Source organism: Psammomys obesus, unplaced genomic scaffold (assembly GCF_907164565.1).
Source record: "Psammomys obesus unplaced genomic scaffold, mPsaObe1.curated_primary_1811, whole genome shotgun sequence".
NCBI classification, from domain to species: Eukaryota; Metazoa; Chordata; class Mammalia; order Rodentia; family Muridae; genus Psammomys; species Psammomys obesus.
Window position 1 is genome coordinate 6,043,153 of NW_026596256.1, and position 21,113 is coordinate 6,064,265.

General features: G+C 38.4%; 1 protein-coding gene across 1 annotated transcript in view; it reads right to left on the reverse strand.

The window, feature by feature from the left end:
• Positions 1-21,113, reverse strand: part of Nbea (neurobeachin) — a 509,877-nt gene that overhangs the window by 298,832 nt on the left and 189,932 nt on the right. Inside the window, exon 30 of the mRNA XM_055596761.1 lies at positions 11,453-11,891. Coding sequence (XP_055452736.1) covers positions 11,453-11,891 — 439 coding nt within the window. The remainder of the gene's footprint in view (positions 1-11,452; positions 11,892-21,113) is intronic.

Consider the following 21,113-nt stretch of genomic DNA (forward strand, 5'->3'; position numbering starts at 1 on the left):
AGATGTATGATTCTAATTCCAGTTTCTTACTATCAAAGATGGTACTTATATATAACTTGGAAGATTAAAGGAAGACACATTCAGAATGATCTGATCAACTATGAGGTTCCTTACAACTATTAACAACTGTTATCACTCTCTAAATGCAACAAATTTACTACCTATAGAATCTGAGGTATCTAGTTCAAACATATATAAAGGTAAAAAACAAGAGAAGATACTGATACATGTGGTTTATCATCGAACCTCTTGAGGATTAAAAATAATCTAAAGTATGCTATTTCTTTGGAATTGTTACAAGAAAACAAAAACATCAATTCTTTTTAAATGAATTAACTTTATATCCTGATCATAGGCCCCCTCCTCTCCTCCTGGTCCTGCCCTCCCTCCCTCTTCCCCTATTCTCCTCCCTTATTCCTCAGGTAACAGCAGCCCCTCCTCTCCCCACCCACCCCATCTCATTAACTTGCATTAGAATTGAGCATAGTCCCCTTCCCCTGTGGTCTGGCGAGGTAGCCCATGCCAGGGTGAAGTGATCAGAAAGCAGACAACAGAGTCCAGGCCAAAGACAGCCTCTGCTTCCCTTGCTAGGGAACTCACATGAAGCCTCAGATGCACATTTGCTACATCTGTCTAGGGGGCCTAGGTCCAGTCTATGTATGGTCCTTGATTGGTGCTTCAGTCTCTGTATGTCCCTCTAGGCCCTAGTTACTTGGCTCTGTTGGACTTCTTGTGGAGCCCCTGGTTCTTCTGGATCCTTCTTTCCTTCTTCCCACTTTTCCACAAGACTCCCTATGTTTTGCCCAATGTTTGGCCATGAGTCTCAGCATCTGTTTCAATCCACTCTTAAAAGGACAGCTATGCTAGGTTCCTGCCTTGTTCACTCTCCTCAGACACTTCCGTAATTTATTCTATTTCCCCTTCTGAGTGTGATTTCTGCATCCTCCCTTGGGTCCTCCTTTTTACTTAACTGCTTTAGGTCTAAAAACACCAATTCTTCATTTGGAAATACATTATTAGTAAAATTATTCTGTGTTTTTCTGCATCTCTCAAAGTTCGTGTTGATAAAGAAATATGGGTCCCTTGCAGCTGTGTGCAAAGAAAGCCTGGTTCAAAGCAGAGCCACAAGCTCCTGTAATCCCAGCACTGGGCACTGGGAAGCAGAGACAGGAGGGTTCCAGGACTTTACTAGTCAGCACTTTTGCCAAATTGGCGAGCTCCAGACCAGTAAAAAACATTGTCTAGAAAACTACGATGTAGCAGGTGAAGTGGAATTTCTGGTTTCATTGGAAACTCAATTGTGTCATATGAATGTTTTGTTTTGTTGTTTTGTTTTGCTTTGATCCAAAATGTGGGAATGTTTCGCCCCCAACAGAAACAGCCCCCTTGAAAAGGTATGATGTTTGTCAGCTGAAAATTACCTCCTGTGAGTGGCATGGGTTTTGTGAGCTGGAAAACATCCTCATGTGGACTCTGAGAAGGGATAAACAGAAGCCCACAGACAGTGATAAAATACTTTTTTTCATTGCTATTCTTTGCCTTGGTTTGGATCCTTTCCTGGTCTTCTCAGTGAGAAGGAAAAAAGTTTATCACTAACATGCAAAAATCTCAAACATCTGCAGCATGGTGAAGCCCACCATCGATGGCACTGGGCTTTGGAAAGCACAGCAACTGACAGCACACCTTTAGGTATCCCAGCCTGGGTTAGAAGTCTAGATCTGACAACTGCTAGCCGTGTGGTATGAAACACGTGAGTACCTGTCAATTCATTTCTCTTCATTATTACAATAAAATTCCCAATGGTTTATACTGCACAAAACTGCTGTCAAACTGCGTGGTGCAGCACCTACATATTACGAATCATCATTGCACTTTATGCTATTGATATTACCATGGAACCCTCAAAAGTGCTGGTATCAGCAGCCCATGTCTACATCAACAATTGTACCCTGTTTGAAAGAAACTACAATCCTGTGACATTTTGTCCTTGTTGTCCTCATAAGTAAAAACCTATGGGCAGTTTGAGGCTATGTATTTCAACAGTAACAATGAATAATATATCTTAAAGGAACACTTAAAATAGAACATAAAGAAAACAGTATTATGAAGCCTAAAAGGTCTAAAAAACATAGAAAAAATGTAGTAACTTTGAAAACTTCTAAAAATATGTAATAAAATAAAACACCCATGTATCTGATACTATCAAGTTAGGACCAACAGCCCAGAGAAATCTCTGTAATACTTAGCAATTTCCAATAACAGGTATGCTCAAATGGCTGATGACCATGCGACAAGGATTCAACTGATGTGAAGAGAAAGGTGAGTTTGACTGATTTCACAGATATTTTTCTTCATCAATAACTTTATAAATTTGTGAAGACAAATTGTTTTAGTTAATATGATCAAATTATTTGCTAAGATCACAATACTGAATATTCCTGTGCCTGGGTCTCACAGTCTTACTCCACTCCAAAGCTAGATAGGGAGTTTTCCAATACCTTGATCACCTTTCCAAGGATGCCATGCAAACACTGCCACAGGAATAGCTCTCTTGCTTCTCCAGAGACTGCCTAATACCACCCTGCTTTCCCCAGGACCCTATGCTGGCTCTATCTATCATTTTTTCCTCCCTGGGACACTGAGATCCTGATAGGCCTTCTTACACTGGAATCCATGATAAACTTACTTCTGGTTAGGGTCCTCTCCTTTTCACTCACAGGAAATTCATGAAGACCCTGCCGTTACTAGGCCCCCTTGTCACCTCTATTTTATGGCTGGTTCTGCAAAAAGTGATCAGTCCATGCAGAAACCTGACCCAGCTTTAATACAGTGATTAAAGTCTTGGCTGGAGCAGTAAGACAGAAGAAAGAAATAAAAGAGATACAAATAGAAAAAAATTTCAGAGACCTCCTGATATAATTCTATATAAGAGACCATAGAGACTCACCCATACCACTCCTAGAACTAAATTAATATTTTCCAACAAAGTTTTGGAAAACAAAATTATCATACAGAAATCAATGTTCATTCTCTATACAAATAAAAATTTCATTTCACAATAGCCAAAAAAAAAAAAAAAAAAAAAAAAAAAGCCCAAGGAGATGAACGCTTTCTACAGTGAAGCTTTAATCACAATGGAATAATATTCAGCAATTAAAAACAAGGAAATCATGAAATTTACAGGCAAATGGATGTAACTAGAGAAGATCATCCTGACTGCGGTAACCTAGAAGCAGAAAAATACACACAGTATGTACTCATTTATAAACGGATATTAGCCATATAATACAGGATAACCATACTACAATCCACAGACCTGAAACAGCTAAATAACAAAGAGGACCCTAGGGAGGATGCTTAATTCTCATTCAGAACAGCAAGCAGAACAGACATGGGAAGCAGTTGAAGAGAGGGAACAGGATGGGAGTCTACTATAAATGTCCTCTAAAAGACTCCATCGAAGCAGATGCCAAGACTCACAAGCAAACTTTGGGCAGAGTGCAGGGAGTCCTAGGAAAGAGTGGGGGAATAAAAGGACCCAGAGCTGAAAGGAGCTCCACAAGAAGACCAACAGAGCCAACAAATCTGGGCCCATGGGAGCTGCAGAGACTGATGCACCAACCAAGGACCAAGCATGAAAGGGACCTAGACCTCCTGATCGGATGTAGCAATATGCAGCTCAATCTCCAAGTGGGTTCCCTAGTAAAGAGAGCAGGGTCTGTCTCTGACATAGACTCTGTTACCTGCTCTTGGATCACTTCCCCCGAGTAGGGGAGGTGGCGCCTTCCAGGCCACAGAGAATGAGGACGCAGACAGTCCTAATGAGATTTGATAGGCTGGGGTCAGATGGTAAGGGAGGAGGGCTCCCCTTTCTGAGGACTAGGGGAGGACTAGGCTAAGAGGAAGGAAGGGTGGGACACTACAATCAGGATGTTAAGTGAATAAATTATAAAATTATAAAAAAGAAATTTAAATTAAAATTTCTCTGAAGACATTGAAGAAGACACTAAAAGACAGAAAGTTCTCTTTTGTTCATGGATTCATAGAATAGTATAAAAACGACCTAATAAGTGAAACTAAAAATCTTCTAGACCAAAAAAGAAACAGTGAATGGAATGAAAAGGCAACTGACAGAACACCAGTGGAATGTCCTTGCTAGTTTTGCACCAACTAGGCACAAGCTGGAATCCTTGTCGGAGAGGAAGCCTCAACTGAGAAGATGCCTTCCTAAGTCATGGCTATAGGGAATCCTGCGGGGCATTTTCTTAAATAGTGACTGATGTGGTTGTGCTTGGTCCACTGTAGATGGGGCAACCCTTGGGCAAGTAAAGCTGGGTTATACAAGACAGCAAGCTGAGTGTGCCATGAGGAGCGAGCCAATAAGCAGTACCCTCCAATGGCCTTTACATGAGCTTCTGCCCTCCAGGTTCCTGCCCTGTTTCGATTTCCTGTCCTGACTTCCTTCAGTGATGGATCATGATATGGAAGTGTAAACCCAATAACCTTTTCCTGCCCAACATGCTTTTTGGTCATAGAATTTTACTGCAGGAATAGAAACCCTAACTAAGACAAATCAGTATCTGGCATTGGGTATTGTGACAGGCCTGACCATGCTGTTTGTTGGTAGATAAGAATTGCTGTGATCATGAGGTCTCTTCACAGTAATAGAACACAATGATGAAAGCTGGTTCCAGGATTGTGGGGTAATACTGTGACAGAGCTGACCATGTTGTTTGGGGGAAGACTGTGTAAGATACTGGAACATTGGCTGAAAAAGCCTCTGAGTATTGAGACCTCAGTGGGTGTTCTCTAGGAGCTTGGAAGACAAGAACCTTAAGGGCAATGCAGATGATAAGGCCTGGCTTATGAAGTTTCATAGGGAAGTTTAAAGATTCTATTGGGGTCATTTGTTATTTTTTAAAGATCTATTTATTTGTTATTTATACAGTATTCTGCCTGCATGTGTGCCTGCAGGCCAAAAGAGGGAACCAGATCTTGTTATAGATGGTCGTGAGCCACCATGTGGTTGCTGGGAATAGAACTCAGGACCTTTTGAAGAACAACCAGCACTCTTAACCTCTGAGCCACCTCTCCGGCCCCTCATTTGTTATTTTGAATGAACAAAGATTGCCAGCTATACAGCAATCAGAAGATAAATAATAGACTACAGAATTAAATTTTTTTTTGTAAAAAAACAGAAAAGAAAAATAACCAATCAAGAAATTGGTCTATATATAAAACAATGAATTCTCAAAAGAACTACAAATGATGAAAAACAGTTTTAAAAGGTGTTCGACATCATTAGCAGTCATGGGAATACAGACTAAAACTACCTTGACATTCCGCCTCATCCTAGTCAGAATGGCTATTAGCAAGAAATCAAATGAGAACAAATGCTAGTGAGGATATGAGGGTAAAGAAACCATTATTCACTATCAGCAAGAGTGCACACTGGTACATACACAAGTATGAAGATTCCTCAAAAACCTATATGTTATATGTCTCAGCTATTCTATTCCTGGGTATATATCCCAAAGACTCAATATTCTCCTAAAGAGATATTTACTCTATCACAGTTGCTGTATTCACAAAAGCTAGGAAATGGAATCAGGTTATATGTCCTGAGAGAAGTAACTGATGCTCAGAAAAACACATGTCAATGTTCTTCCTCATTCATGTATACAAGGATTTTGAAAATAATCTAGGCACTTGCCATTCCTCTTGGTTGCTCACAAGAACTAACCGATAAGAGCCTATCACAGTGTATATCACACACACTGGCTGCAGGATGGAGAAACATCAAGCTGGAACTGAGCTGGAAGATTGCTGTTGCTGAAAGCTTCCTCTTTGCTGGGTAACATTTACAGTATTGGTAAGTGCTATTAAAACTGCTCAGTGAGAAAAAGCGTTGATGGTATTACCTGCCTGTGAAAACTGCTAACCACGAGATGGCCCAGCCAGGCAAGATGTGCTCACTAGCGCAAGAGTGACACTACTGCTCTAAGGGTAAGTAACTTTCTCTGATTAAATCCGATTTCCTCTCCACACAAGGGGATCCATGCCTGGTTACTATAGCAAGTAACAGGCCCTGGATGGAGAATGAAATACAATTGTTTAGCTAAGTTGGAGCAATATCAAAGTACCTTTTAAATATTTATATTCATATGCAGACAAATACTCCTCTCAGCTTTAATCAAAGGAGACTATTTCCAGGGGCTGACAGTAAATGCAGACTCATGATGGTCAGGGTGCTAAGAATAAACACTAGATGAATGATCAGCTCTTAGGAAGACATATGTAACAGCCTCTCCAGGGCTCAGGGAAAAGGGAGGATAATGGAGTAGAAAGAACATGGAAGCAGAAGACAGGAAGAAGGGCTGTGACGAAGCCATAGCAATCACCAATTCTCAACAACTATGATGACTGAATAAAAATGAGCTGATACTCAGTGGGCACAGGTGGAGGACAGGGCCAAGCCTACTCTTCACTGCTGAATTATTTGCCATCAACAGATTCAAGAAGCAGGGAAATCACAGCCTGCAGTTGTATTCATACTGCTGACCCTCCAGGCTTCAGCAGATAGTTCCAATACCCTCACAGATGGCCTGGGTAAACTAAGTAGGTCACAAAAAAATCAAAAGTCAAAATCTGGAAAAGGAGTGAGTGGTTATCAGGGATGGGAGGGAGGTAAAGGAGGATAGGTGATGAGAGTAATCAGAATACACTATATAAATCTAGGAAACTGTTAAAGAAAGAAATTAATAAAATAGAAAAATGTCTCTGGCAAAAAAATATGCAAAAATTTCATTCAGTAGAAGACACCCAAAAACAAAGAGGACAGTGGGAGGGAACAAGAATGGACTACATAGAGGTCAATTATTAATAGCCAGATTTATTCATTTCCAGACTATCACCCTTTGTCCAAAAAGGCTTATGTAAAAAAAAAAAAAAAAAAAAAAAAAAAAAAAAAAAAAAACTGAGTGGAAAAAATGTGCTAACTACTTAACTACTTCAGGAATTGTAACCGTTTACTGAATTTCATGAGATATCACAAAGCTATTGATCTAACACTTGATCTATTATGCTTCTATACTTGATAAAATATTGTAGAATACCAGGAAAGTGTTCAAAAATCATACTTCATAAATGCACCACTTAAAGAGGATTCATTATTTAATTCACTTAATCTGTCTCTGTAGATGCCAGGGGAGGTGAAGGAACCACAGAATACACCCAGTCAAAACTCCATCACACCCAGGCCATTCTAGCCAGGAGAAAACCAGAAATTAGAATGCAACATTTGACTTGGAAGAGCTTGCAGGTTTATAACTAATTTTCAATATATTTACTTTTTTCTTTTAAATGATACAATCAAAATAGATCCTTAAGCAAACAGAAAGAGTAGAAAACATTACCAGCACAAATGATTATACCTTTAAAAAAAATCTTAGTTCTATGTTTAAAGAAGATCTATTTGTTAAAATTGGGAGGGGAGGGAGAGAGACTTATGCAGGGATACAAAGTGAATGAAGTGTAATTAATAAAATAAAATTTAAAAAATTTCTTTATTGCATCTTCATATTTTATTTTTATCACTGAAGCCCATGTTAAAAATCTAACAACATGAGGATATACCTACACTAAGCTTATGCTTTGTTAAAACAGAAAATCTACGTAAACTGTTTACTTAGCTTTATTTATTTTAACTCATATTTTATTTCAAGGATGTTCTGCTTTAGAGAAGAAAACATGTTGGAGGCAAAACATATTTTTAATTTGCTTGACTACATCAAATCTAGTAATCTGAATACAAAACAGGTTTGTAAAACAAGAAAAGATGACATATATATACTATATAATTTTGAACATACTAGTTTCTGTTAGTCATGGAAGGAAAACAATTACAAGCTTTCTATAATATCCCCGGTTTACAATTTTTTAAAAAAAGTAACAATAAAAATGTTCCAACAACCATATTTTCTTTATTATTTTCTTTCCAAGATAAGCATGTGTAATGCAGAGTTTAATGTTAGCTAAAAAATAGTGGGGCAGGTGGGGCCAGAACTTTACTGGCAGATTTGGCCAAAAGCTAACAGTGATGGAGTTATTGCCAGCCTGACTTAAATAACTAAAAAAAACATAGTCTACTGGTATATATACCAAAGATGAAGTGTTGGTAGAGAATTTTGCAACTAGCGGTGTCAGTTTTCAGAGGAAAATACTAAGTTTTGCTGTTAGAAAACAAAACCACCATAAATGTTTTCACTCAATAATAAAAAATCCTGTGCAATCTCTACACACACTGTGGTTTGGAAGATACAGCCTTTGGTAATTCAGTGTAATCAAAGACACATTTTTAAATCTTCACAGATACCACAAAGAAACAAAAGGAACCAATACTTAGTGTACATGCAGATAAAAACACCTATATAAAGAATACCACATACATTTTGAAGAAATAGCAAATTCTAAAATAAGGTTGTTTTATTACACCTAAGCATTTATAAATTTGATGTTGCTATTTACGTGTTAAAAGTTATGAACTTTAAAATACTGAAATTCTTCATTGTTCCATCTTTTTTTTTTGTCTTTTTTTAATTATACTGTATTTACTAGTTCTCTCCCTCCTCCCCTCCCAATTCTTCCCTTCCTCCCCCTTCTCCACAGACTCCTCTCCCCAAGTCCACTGGTAGGGAGGGTTTCTTTTTCTTCCTTCTGATCCTAGTCTGTTAGGTCTCTTAAGTGGGAAGAAACAGCTAATGTAGTTGTGTGAGCAGAACTCTAGTCTCTACAGCTTTTATGCAAATCATTTCCAAACCTAGAGTCGAGAGTAGTCATAAGAAACATATTGCCGCAATAGCTGCAACAGACCAATAAGAAATCAGTTACCAAAAATATCACCCATGATTCCTAGTGCAACTGCACAGAGCTAGTTAAACGACTGCGCAACTGCGTTTACTGCTATTTCAACTAAAAGTAAAATCAAAATACTGTATCTGTAGAATAAGCCTTGTGGCCATTCTGTTTGACACTTGGAGATTTCTAGACTTTCATTCTAAAGGCTATCTGTCATCTTGGATCCCATTTTTCCAGGAATTCAATCTATTGTTAAAAGAAATGTCATAACTTGGATTTCAGACTTTAGTGTTTCAGAAATATTTTTATATGCCACATAACTACCTTAAGACAGACAAGGTAAACATCAGCAATATAGTGGAAATATAATTGAAAATGCAGCAGTCCAGGAGTTCTTAAGGGGATGATGTCTCTGAAAAGCTCCTCAAAGCTTCAGAGTTTGAAGTTAAATTTTTGATGTTGTCACTCTCAATCTATTCACTGGCTGACAGACAATCAAACCCGTCTGGCTGGCTGGCAGCTCATTTTGCTGGCAGGTGGCAAACAATTAGACACACCAATTTGTGCCTCCTGATGACATTAAAGCATGAAACTAAGTTGTATGCAGGGCCTAGTGATTTGTGTGAAAGCATTTCAAAAATAATACTCCTTGCCGTGGCGACTCATTTCAGACTGCCACCTCCCATTACGGCTTTGAGCAGTGAAGACGACAGACTTGAGTTACGTGCAGTGCAAGGCCGCTTCTGTTCAATCCGTCATCAGTGCCCCTGAGACCTCAATCCCCTCCTTTCATCAATATCACCTCATCATTTACATGTGCTAGGACTTGAGCTACTGCATATATTAACTACACGAAGACTCTTCCTAAAAGAATAAAAACATGAAAAACATGCTTTGTGCTCTTCCATTTCATTCCAGTTAACAATTTAGAATAATGATTCCACTCCTACTGCATTTTGCACAAATACTACCAGGAACAAATGAAAAGTCCTATTGTTTCAAAACAACATTCTGGAGAGTATAAATGCTCTAGCTAAGAAAAGTGGCCATTCAGGTGACAGCTGTAAATTGTAATGAAAACATCTGAATAAAAAATCCAAATCAACACAAAAACATTTTGCATAATTATATCAAATCCTCTATAAATCTCAGTAATTGTCTAGACGTGTTAATTTGATTTGTATTTTGACAAAATGTAAAGATATAATTTAAAATTAAATTGGACAACTTCAACTACTTTATTAATTTGTGATATATAGTATATAGACACTGATAGTCTTATGTGCATAGAGAAGAAGGCACAGATTGACACAAACCCATAGGCATAAATACACTCATATCCTGCAAAGATAACTTGAATATGTGGAATACAGATGTAATGTGAAATGCCAGAGGGAACAATCACCATGTGAATAAATATTAAACTACTAAATAGCCAACAACTATTTAATCCAAACTTTAAGAAAAGTATTTTCTGCATTTCGGTCTTATAATTTCCCACATCTTAGAAACTTTTAATAGCCATCTTTATATAATGGTTAGTTCTGAAAATTATGTTATATATCCACTCAGTAATAAATAAACATTACTTATTCTGTTTTGCCTATATGTTGATCTTGGTAGTTTAGCTTTAAGAAACACTGATTCCTAAACTAAATCTTTATCACTAAAGCTTTATCACTAAAGATGAAAGCACTTATTTTTCAATTCTCTCTCTCACCCACAAATTCTTGGTATGAAGATATGTTTCAAACAAAGAGTTAATTCATACAGTACACCTGTACCAACCTTAGTGTACATATCAACACGTAAATGTAATTTAAACTGTACAGTAAGCCAATGCTCGAGCTTTCTTGCTGGCAATGAGTGCACACCTGCAGGAACGTTCTGCTGCTACACTTGACTTAAATTGTAAAATATTAAATAAAATTATTTTTTATATCTGTAACATTTTATTGTGATATACTTAATTGTATATGTAGTGGAATTGAAAAAGGAACCAGTTGCTTCCAAATTTTTTGAATGATTTTTATATTAAAATGTAGATATATGGGCCAGGTTCTAAGTAAAAAAAAAAAAAAAAAAAAAAAAAAAGGCTGTGCAAAAATATTTATTTTCAAATATCTGGCAAAATGTTTTATACTGATGACAGAAATTTCAGGAAAAGAATCACAAACCTTTGTTTGTATTTTTCAATAAATATCAATCAAAAATTAAAATTAAATGAGACTATTTAAACGAAGTGTTTAAAATCTATAATAATATTGCAACATTTTATAATGTCAGAAAAGACTTGGAGAGAGTTGTCCATCCATTTCAAAGAGAGAACATTTAAAGCAAAAGAGAAAACAGATTCCCCAGTGTGTGATCCATCTTCAGTGGTAGATTCCTACCTGGTGCTGTGTTCACCATTTCCAGCATGGAGTGCAACTTACCACATAATGCCTCATCCCAGGCTCCATCCTGTGGACTAGACTTCGGCAGTCTTCTCATTCATGAGTGAGAAGTTCTTGAGAGCCTCATGATGTTCTGTAAACTAACAGCTTAATGTTTCATCTATGCCTAGAACATCATGGATAAGGAGGCTGGAACGTACCTGTCAAAGGAATGAAACTGCATCGGAAGAATAGCTTGCGCTTCTCTCTTCAGTGCTGGGTCTGGGTATGGAATAGGCTCAGGGCCACATTCGGCAATCTCAACCGGGGCAGCCACAAGACTTTTCAGTATCTCCTTGACATTAATGCCTTTGGTTTGACTAATGCTAGATATGGATGGCGCAGGTTTCAGGATTTCACTGGGATGTTCAGTCAAGCTCTCCTGCGACTTCTTTACTTCGGATGACAAAGTGGATAAAAGTTCACTCATTGCATCAGGACCTGCACCAGTCTCTAGCTCTGCCCCATCCAGGATGCTAGCTACTTGCTCCTCTACCATTCCGGAATCTGTGTGAGGAACTGAACTCTCCAGCTGAATATCTTCACCAGGGGCTGGTGTTTCCTTCTCCTTTACAGTGTCTGGAAATGGAGCAGGTGTTTCTGTAACGAAAGAAATCAGTCTGATTTAAAAATGTCATGTGCAGGTAAGAAGCAAATGAAAGTCCATGGGTATATCTACACATGCACAGCGTTTATCAGCTCAGATACAGCATCCATATGTACACATCAAAACCCAATTTCTTAAAAAAAAATCAAAAAACAAACCTGTCTGACGTTATTCTAAAACAATCTTTAAGAGAATAACTCGATTTTTTGCTGTTTAACTTCTTTAGTTCTATATATAATATACTGGATATTAGCCCTCTGTCAGATAAAGGGTTGGTGAAGATTCTTTCCCAATCTGTAGGCTGTCGTTTTGTTCTGAGGACAGTGTCCTTTGCTTTACAGAAGGTTATCAGTTTCATGAGGTCCCATTTATTGATTGTTGCTCTTAGAGCCTGTGCTATTGGTGTTCTGTTCAGGAAGTTGTCTCCTGTGCCAATGAGCTCAAGGGCATTCCCAGCTTTTTCTTCTAAGCGGTTTAGTGTGTCTGGTTTTATGATGAGGTCTTTGATCCACTTGGACTTTAGTTTTGTGCAGGGTGATAAGTATGGATCTACTTGCATTTTTCTACATGTAGACTTCCAGTTAGACCAGCACCATTTGTTGAAGATGCTGTCTTTTTTCCACTGAATGGATTTGGCATCTTTGTCAAAAATCAGGTGTCCATAAGTGGGTGGATTTATGTCAGGGTATTCTATTCGATTCAAGTTAAACAGCAAAAAATCAAGTGATCCAATTAAAAAATGGGATACAGAGCTAAACAGAGAATTCTCTGAAGAAGAATACTGAATGGCAGAGAAACACTTAAAGAAATGCTCAACCTCATTAGCCATCAGGGAAATGCAAATCAAAATGACCCTGAGATTTCACCTTACACCCATCAGAATGGCTAAGATCAAAAACTCAAGAGACAACACATGCCTGCGAGGGTGTGGAGAAAGGGGAACCCTCCTCCACTGCTGGTGGGAATGTAAACTTGTACAACCACTCTAGAAAGCAATCTGGTGCTTTCTCAGACAACTAGGAATAGCGCTTCCTCAAGATCCAGCTATACCAGTCCTGGGCATATATCCAAAAGATTCTCAAGTACACAATAAGAACATTTGCTCAACCGTGTTTGTAGCAGCCTTATTTGTAATAGCCAGAAGCTGGAAACAGCCCAGATGCCCCTCACTGAAGAAATGGATACAAAAATTGTGATATATCTGCACAATGGAATATTACTCAGCAATAAAAAAAACAAGGAAATCATGAAATTTGCAGATAAATGGTGGGATCTGGAAAAGATCATCCTGAGTGAGCTATCCCAGAAGCAGAAAGACACACATGGTATATACTCATTCATATAGACATATAATATAGGATAAACCTACTAAAATCTGTACACCTAAAGAAACTAATCAAGAGGGAGGACTTTTGCTAAAATGCTCAATTTCTATCCAGAAAGGCAAAGAGGCTGGACATCAGAAGAAGGAGAAAAGAGAGAACAAGTCAGGAGCCTGACACAGAGGACCTCTGAAAAGCTCTGCCCTGCAGACCATCAATGTAGATGCTGAGACTTATGGGCAACCTTTGGGCAGAGTGCAGGGAATCTTAGGAAAGAAGTGGGATCTTTCAGTAAGATCTGGAGAGGACAGGAACTCCACAAGGAGAGCAACAGAACCAAAAAATCTGGGCACAGGGGTCTTTCCTGAGACTGCTATTCCAACCAAAGACTATGCATGGAGATAACCTAAGACCCCTGCACAGATGTAGTCCATGGCAGTTCAGTATCCAAGTGGGTTCCATTGTAATAGGAACAGTGGCTGTCTTTGACATGAACCGATTGGCCTGCTCTTTAATTACCTCCCCCTGAGGGGGAAGCAGCATTACCGGGCCACAGAAGAAGACAAGGCAGCCACTCCTGATGAGACCTAATTAACTAGGATCAGAAGGAAGGAAAAGAAGTCCTCCCCTGTCAGTGGACTAGGGGAGGGGGATGCATGCAGAGGGTGGAGGAAGGGTGGGGTTGGGACTGGAGGAGGGAGAGAACCACAGGGGGGATACAAAGTGAATAAAGTGTAATTAATAAAGAAAATAATTAAAGAAAACCTTACGCCAAAAAAGAGAATAACTCAACCAATTGCTTTTTATTTTATTTTAAATTTAATTTTATTTTTTATTATTAGTTATATTTTATTAACTCTGTATCCCAGCTGTATCCCACTCCGTTATTCCCTCCCAATCCCACCCTCTCTCCCTCATCTCCTCCCTGCCCCTTTCCAAATCCACTGATTGGGGAGGACCTCCTCCCCTTTCAGCTGACCCTATTTTATCAGGTATCTTCAGGACTGGCTGCAAAGTTCTCCTCTGTGGCCTAGCAGGACTGCTCCTCCCTTGTGGGGTAGGGAGGTCAAAGAGCCTGCCATTGAGTTCCTGTCAAAAATAGTCCCTGTTCCCCTTACTATGGGAAACCAATTGGTTACTGAGCTACCACGGGCTACATCGAGAAGAGGTTCCTGGTTATAGCCATACATGGTCCTTGGTGGAGTGTCAGTCTCAGAAAAGGCCCCTGTGCCCAGATATATTTGGTCCTTGTGGATTTTATTTTAATCACAGGCTATTCACTTGTATCCAGCCATAGCCCCTCCCACCCTCATCTCCTCCCTGCCCTCTTCCAAGTCCACTGATAGGGGAGGTCCTCTTCCCCTTCCATCTGACCCTAGCCTATCAGGTATCTTCAGGACTGGCTGCAATGTTCTTATCTGTGGCCTAGCAAGGGTGCTCCTCCCTTGGGGGGAAAAGGTGAAGATCAATGAGCCAGTCACTGAGTTCATGTCAGAAATAATCCTTGTCTGCCATACTAGGGAACCCACTTGGATACTGAGCTACCATGGGCTACACATCCGAACAGGGGTTTTTGGTTATAGCCATGCATTGTCCTTTGTTGGAAAAACAGTCTCACAGAAGGCCCCTGTGCCCTGATATATTTGGTCCTTGTGGAGCTCCTGTTCTGTCTAGGTCATACTAACTCCCCCTTCTTTCATATGATTCCCTGCACTCTCCCGAAGGTTTGGTTTTTAGTCTCAGCAGCTGCTTTGATACACTTTTGGGTAGTCTTTCAGATGCCCTCTGTGGTAGGGTCCTGTATAATGTTCTTTTCAAATATATACACCTTACCCTTGTTCATTCAAATGCTGATTTCTCCCCCCATCCCCGAACTCTGGTTTCAATCCAGATATTGCATTGTGATACTCATTCTAAGCATCCTGTCTCAACTTGGTGTAAACTTCCAAATAAAGCAACTAGACACAATGTTGTGCTGGGAGGAGCCAAAGAACAGAAAAGAGAGGAGCTAGAGGGCAGGAAATGAGTGGAAGGAGAAGGGGCAAAAGAAGAGCTTGGAGAGAGAGCTGGAGGAGGAATCTTTGAACTAGGTGGAGAGACGGACTGGACCTAAGATATCACTAAAAGCAAGTATAACGTGGGAAATCTAAATGTTAGGAAACTATGAGGGCTTGGAGGTTTAGGAGGGAGTAGCAATTGCCCAGCATTGTGTTCTAGGTTAACTGTATAAACCCAGTGTCTGTGTGGTGATTTGGTTATACAGCTGCTTAGGATTAACAGCAGCATTACCAGAAGATAAATCAATAGTAAATACTAATAGTCACCTACAACACAGTCTCATAGAAGACCAGTGTGCCCTGATATATTTGGTCCTTGTGAAGCTCCTGTTCCCTCTAGGTCATACTAACTCCCCCTTCTTTCATATGATTCCCTGCACTCTGCCAAAGGTTTGGTTATTAGTCTCAGCATCTGTTTTGATACACTGCTAGGTAGTCTTTCAGATGTCCTCTGTTGTAGGATCCTGTCCTATTGTTTGTTTTCTCCTACTTCCAATGACAATTCCCTTTGTCTTTCTGGGTAAGGACTGATCATCTTACCCTTGGTCCTCTTTCTTGTTTATCTTCTTTAGGTGTACATATTTTAGTATGTTTATCCTATTTTATAGGACTAGTACCACTTATAAGTGAGTATATACTGTGTGTGTCTTTCTGCTTCTGGGATACCTCACTCAGGATGATCTTTTCTAGATCCCACCATTTGCCTGCACATTTCATGATTTCCTTGTTTTTAATTTCCGAGTAGTATTCCATTGTGTAAAAGTACCACAATTTCTGTATCCATTCCTCTGTTGATGGACATCTGGGTTGTTTCCAGGTTCTGGCTATTACGAATAAAACTGCTACAAACATGGTTGCTCAAATGTCCTTGTTGTGTACTTGAGCATCTTTTGGATATATGGCTAGGAGTGGTATAGCTGGATCTTGAGGAAGCACTATTCCTGATTGTCTGAGAAAGTGCCAGATTGATTTCCAGAGTGGTTGTACAAGTTTACATTCCCACCAGCAATGGAAGAGGATTCCCCTTTCTCCACAACCTCTCCAGCATGTGTTGTCACTTGAGTTTTTCATCTTGGCCATTCTGATGGGTGTAAGGTGAAATATCAGGGTCATTTTGATTTGCATCTCTCTGATGGCTAAGGATGTTGAGCATCTCTTTAGTTGTTTCTCTGCCATTCTATATTCTTCTATAGAGAATTCTCTGTTTAGCTCTGTACCCCATTTTAATTAGATTGCTTGAATTATTGCCTTTTAACTTCTTTAGTTCTTTATATATTTTGGATATCAGCCCTCTGTCAGATGTAGGGTTGGTGAAGATCCTTTCCCAATCTGTAGGCTGTCGTTTTGTTCTGACAACAGTGTCCTTTGCTTTACAGTTTCACAAGGTCCCACTTATTGACTGTTGCTCTTAGAGCCTGTGCTGATGGTGTTCTGTTCAGGAAGTTGTCTCCTGTGCCAATGAGTTCTAGGCTGTTCCCTACTTTTTCTTCTAACCGATTTAGTGTATCTGGTTTTATATTGAGGTCTTTGATCTGCTTGGACTTTCATTTTGTGCAGGGTGATAAATATTGATCTATTTTTCATTTTCCTGTATGTAGACATCCAGTTGGACCAGCACCATTTGTTGAAGATGCCGTCTTTTTTCCATTGAATGGTTTTGGCTTCTTTGTCAAAAATCAAGTATTCAGAGGTGTGTGAGTTTATTTCTGGGTCTTCTGTTCAATTCCATTGATCCATCTTTCTGTTTCTATGCCAATACCATGCATTTTTTATTACTATTGCTCTGTAGTACAGCTTGACATCAGGGATGGAGATACCTCCAGATGATCTGTTGTTGTACAGGATCGTTTTGGAAATTCTGGGTTTTTTTGTTTCTCCATATGAAGTTGAGAATTTTTCTTTCAAGGTCTGTAAAGAATTGTGTTGGTATTTTGATGGAAACTGCATTGAATCTGTAGATTGCTTTTGGCAGAATGGCCATTTTCACAATGTTAATCCTACTGATCCATGAGCACGGGAGATCTTTCCATTTTCTGATGTTTTCCTCAATTTCTTTCTTCAGAGACTTGGAAGTTTTTTTTTTTTTTTTTTTTAAACAGGTCTTTCACCTACTTGGTTAGAGTCACTCCAAGGTACTTTATGTTATTAGTGCCTATCGTGAAGGGTTTCCCTAATTTCTTTCTCGACTCTTTTGTCTTGTGTATATAGGAGGGCTTCTGATGTTTTTGAGTTAATTTTTTATCGAGCCACTTTGCTGAAGGTTCAACCAATTTCTTTTTTTTTTTTTTGAATTTTATTTTTTTCTTATCAGTTACATTTTATTAACTCTGTATCCCAGCCGTGTCCTGATCCCTCATTCCCTCCCAGTCCCTCCCTCCCTTCCTCATCTTCACCGTGCCCCTTGCCAAGTCCACTGATAGGGGGGACCTCCTCCCCATTCATCTGATCCTGTTTTATCAGGTATCTTCAGGACTGGCTGCAAAGCTCTCCTCTATGGCCTAACAGGACTGCTCCTCCCTTGGGAGGTGGGGAGGTCAAAGAGCCAGTCATTGAGTTCCTTCAACCAATTTCTTAAAGCCATCAAAAATGTTTCATAAACTTTCCCAACTGTCCATTCACTGCTAGCTCTCAAGCAACATACAAGAAAAAAAATCCTGTTATCACCTTAAAAATTACCATTGTCCTTAAAAATAGAAACTCATTTTAAGTACTTTTGGAGTTTCATTAAGGAAATGTCTGAAATATTTATTTAGTGGAATATTTAAATTATTGTAAAATTATATAAGATAATTGTAATTTTTTACATATGAAAGTTGTAAAGTAATTACTTCAAAAAGATATATCCTTTATTATCCTTTAGTGTACCACAAGATATTAGAGTATATGTACCTTTATTATTATATGTTAAAACCTCTTGCTTATTTTTTGTGGATAAATATTAATTTACACTAATAAAAACTAAGTCTGAAACATACATTCATCTTTATAAGCAGGAATTGTGCATATGCTTATTGAAATGGATGAAAAGAAAAATATTTTTAAAATGTCAAATTTGGGGCAATATGATGACTCAGTATATAAAGGTGCTTGATAAAAGTCTGATAACCTGAATTTGATCCCTGGAATTCATATAAGAGAAGGAGATAGCCAACTTCTGCAAGCTGTCCTCTATACCTACAATGTGTCATAAAATAGGGTGTGCATACAGGTACAGACAAACACACACACACACACACACACACACACAAACAAACATACATATACACAGGGTACAGGGAATATAAATATTTTTAAAAGGTCAATTTCAGTTGCACAAAAGTTAATATGAAGTCTTCCATAGAATAAAATTATCAAATTCTAAATAGCAGTGGAAATATACTTAGTAAAACACATACACGTATATGCAAATGTCTCTAATGTAAAATCATGTGAGTGTGTGTGTTTGTTGCTGCTATTTTTTGTTGTTCAAGACAGGGGTTTCTCTGTGTACCCCTGGATGTCCTGGAACTCGCTCTGTAGATCAGGCTTGAATTCAGAGATTCACCTGCCTGTGCCTCCTGAATGCTGGGATTACAGGTGTGCTCCACCATACCCTGGCATAACTGACAACCATTTTGAAGACGTTAAGAGGTTATAAATGAATTATTTATAGTATAGGTATTTGCAGAAATTGATTTTCTTCTGTATTTTAAAAGGTTATGTTGGTAAGACATCAAGCAAAGAATTGCAGCCCTGATATGAGCACCTAGATCAGGAAACCTGTGAGACAGGCTAATGAAAACACAGAGGAATGCTTCTTCAGTAACACTGTCATGCACACAGATAAAATCTGCTGCAAGATTTTTCCATACATGAGGGTGAACAATCACGTAATGTTTCGGAATGATAGACACAGCTCTTGGATTTGTGATTAAAAAGTTGCTAATCTCGTGAATGCATAATACTATGGCATAAACATGCAATTTTATTAACTCTTCCAGATTAATTTCAGAATCTTTTTGCCATACTTCAAGAAACAAAGAAACTATTACCTCCTTTCTTTTGATTAGACTTATACTGAAGTTTATATTTTAATTCATAAAATCTTAACATATTTTTATTTAAACTGGCACTGTACAATACACATATCTCACAATGTAATATTATAGTGTAGCCAATCCTATATTTATTTACTAGGTTTAGTTTTGCTTATATATCTGTCAAGTTTTCTCAAGAATGAAAAAGAGATTACTCTGAAAACTAGGGAAAGAATATTCAAAAATCAAATACTCAAGATAAAAAATACACTAGATGTCGCTTGTACTGTTTAAAGATGAAAAAGTAAAACAATTGTATTAGTTTTGAGAATGCATTCTCAATAGTACCAGGAAAAGCATCAGAAAAAAATGAGTTAAAACCATAACTAAGCTTTAACATAAATAAAACCTCATAAGAGAAAGTTAAGGCTAAAAGTAAAATTAGGGCATTAGGAATAAAGAAGATACAAAATCAAGATATTATTTTGGAACATAAATTATAAGAAGAATAAAACATAATAAACTACTGAAAAAAACAATGCAAATAGGTCAGCATTTTAGAAGACACAAATTCTTTTTTGATCATTGGAATCTACAGAAATTTTGGAATACTTATGCCTAGAAACCAAAAGAATAATAGCCATAAGTTGTGGTGACATTCATAGCAACTTAATAGTAGGTTTTGAAAGCTTGTATGTAACTTAGGGATATAGAGGAGAGAAAATGATTGAGGTCATTCAACTGCAGCAAAATACCAAGACAGCACTGAAAAGTAGTCATGTCATTTCCATTACACAGGAGAGGGAATATAAGTGAAATGAAGGAACTTCCAGAAAAAAACAAAAACAGAAACCTACAGTGTCAGTGACAGTTACTAACATGGTCAAATTTTACGTACAGTTTAACCATCAGAAAAAGTATGTGGAGTAGGCTCCACTCTGGCCTGAATTTACGGATTTATTGAACAAGGTCCAGAGTTTTTTCTCTATATTAATAAGATATTCAACCATATTATGGTATGCTTTGCATTAAAAGCTACATATAAGATTTAAACTTTTAATTTATATTAGACCAAAAGTGAAGTATCTTCCCAGTAAACATACTAAAAAAAAAAACAAAAAACAAACAACAACAACAACAAAAAAAAAAACAAAGGAGTATTACTCTGCAATGAAAAATAAGGAAATCATGCAATTTGAAGGTAAATGGTGGGACCTGGAAAGGATCATCCTGAGTGAGCTGTCCCAAAAGCAGAAAGACACACATGGTATATACTCACTCATACAGACTTATAGGATAAACCTAAAATCTGTCCATCTAAAGAAACTAATCAAGAGAGAGGACTCTGGCTAAAATGCTCAATCCCCATCCCGAAAGGCAAAGAGGATGGACATCAGAAGAAAAAGAAAGCAGGAAACAACCCAGAAACCTGCCACAGAGGGCCTCTGAAAGGCTCCACCCTGCAGACTATCAAAGCAGACGCTGTGACTTTATGGCCAACTGTTGGGCAGAGTGCATGGAATCTTATGTAAGAAGTGGGAAATAGTAGGTTATGGAGAGGACAGGAACCTCACAAGGAGAGCAACAGAACTAGAAGATTTGAACACAGGGGTCTTCCCAGAGACCCATACTCCAACCAAGTACCAGGCATGGGGATAACCTAGAACCTGTGCCGCAGATGTAATCCATGGCAGTTTAGTGTCTAAGTGGGTTACATAGTAATGGGAAGAGGGACTGCCTCCGACACAATCTGATTGGCCTGCTCTTTGATCACCTCCCACTGAGGGGAGAGCAGTCTTACCAGGCCACAGAAGAAGACA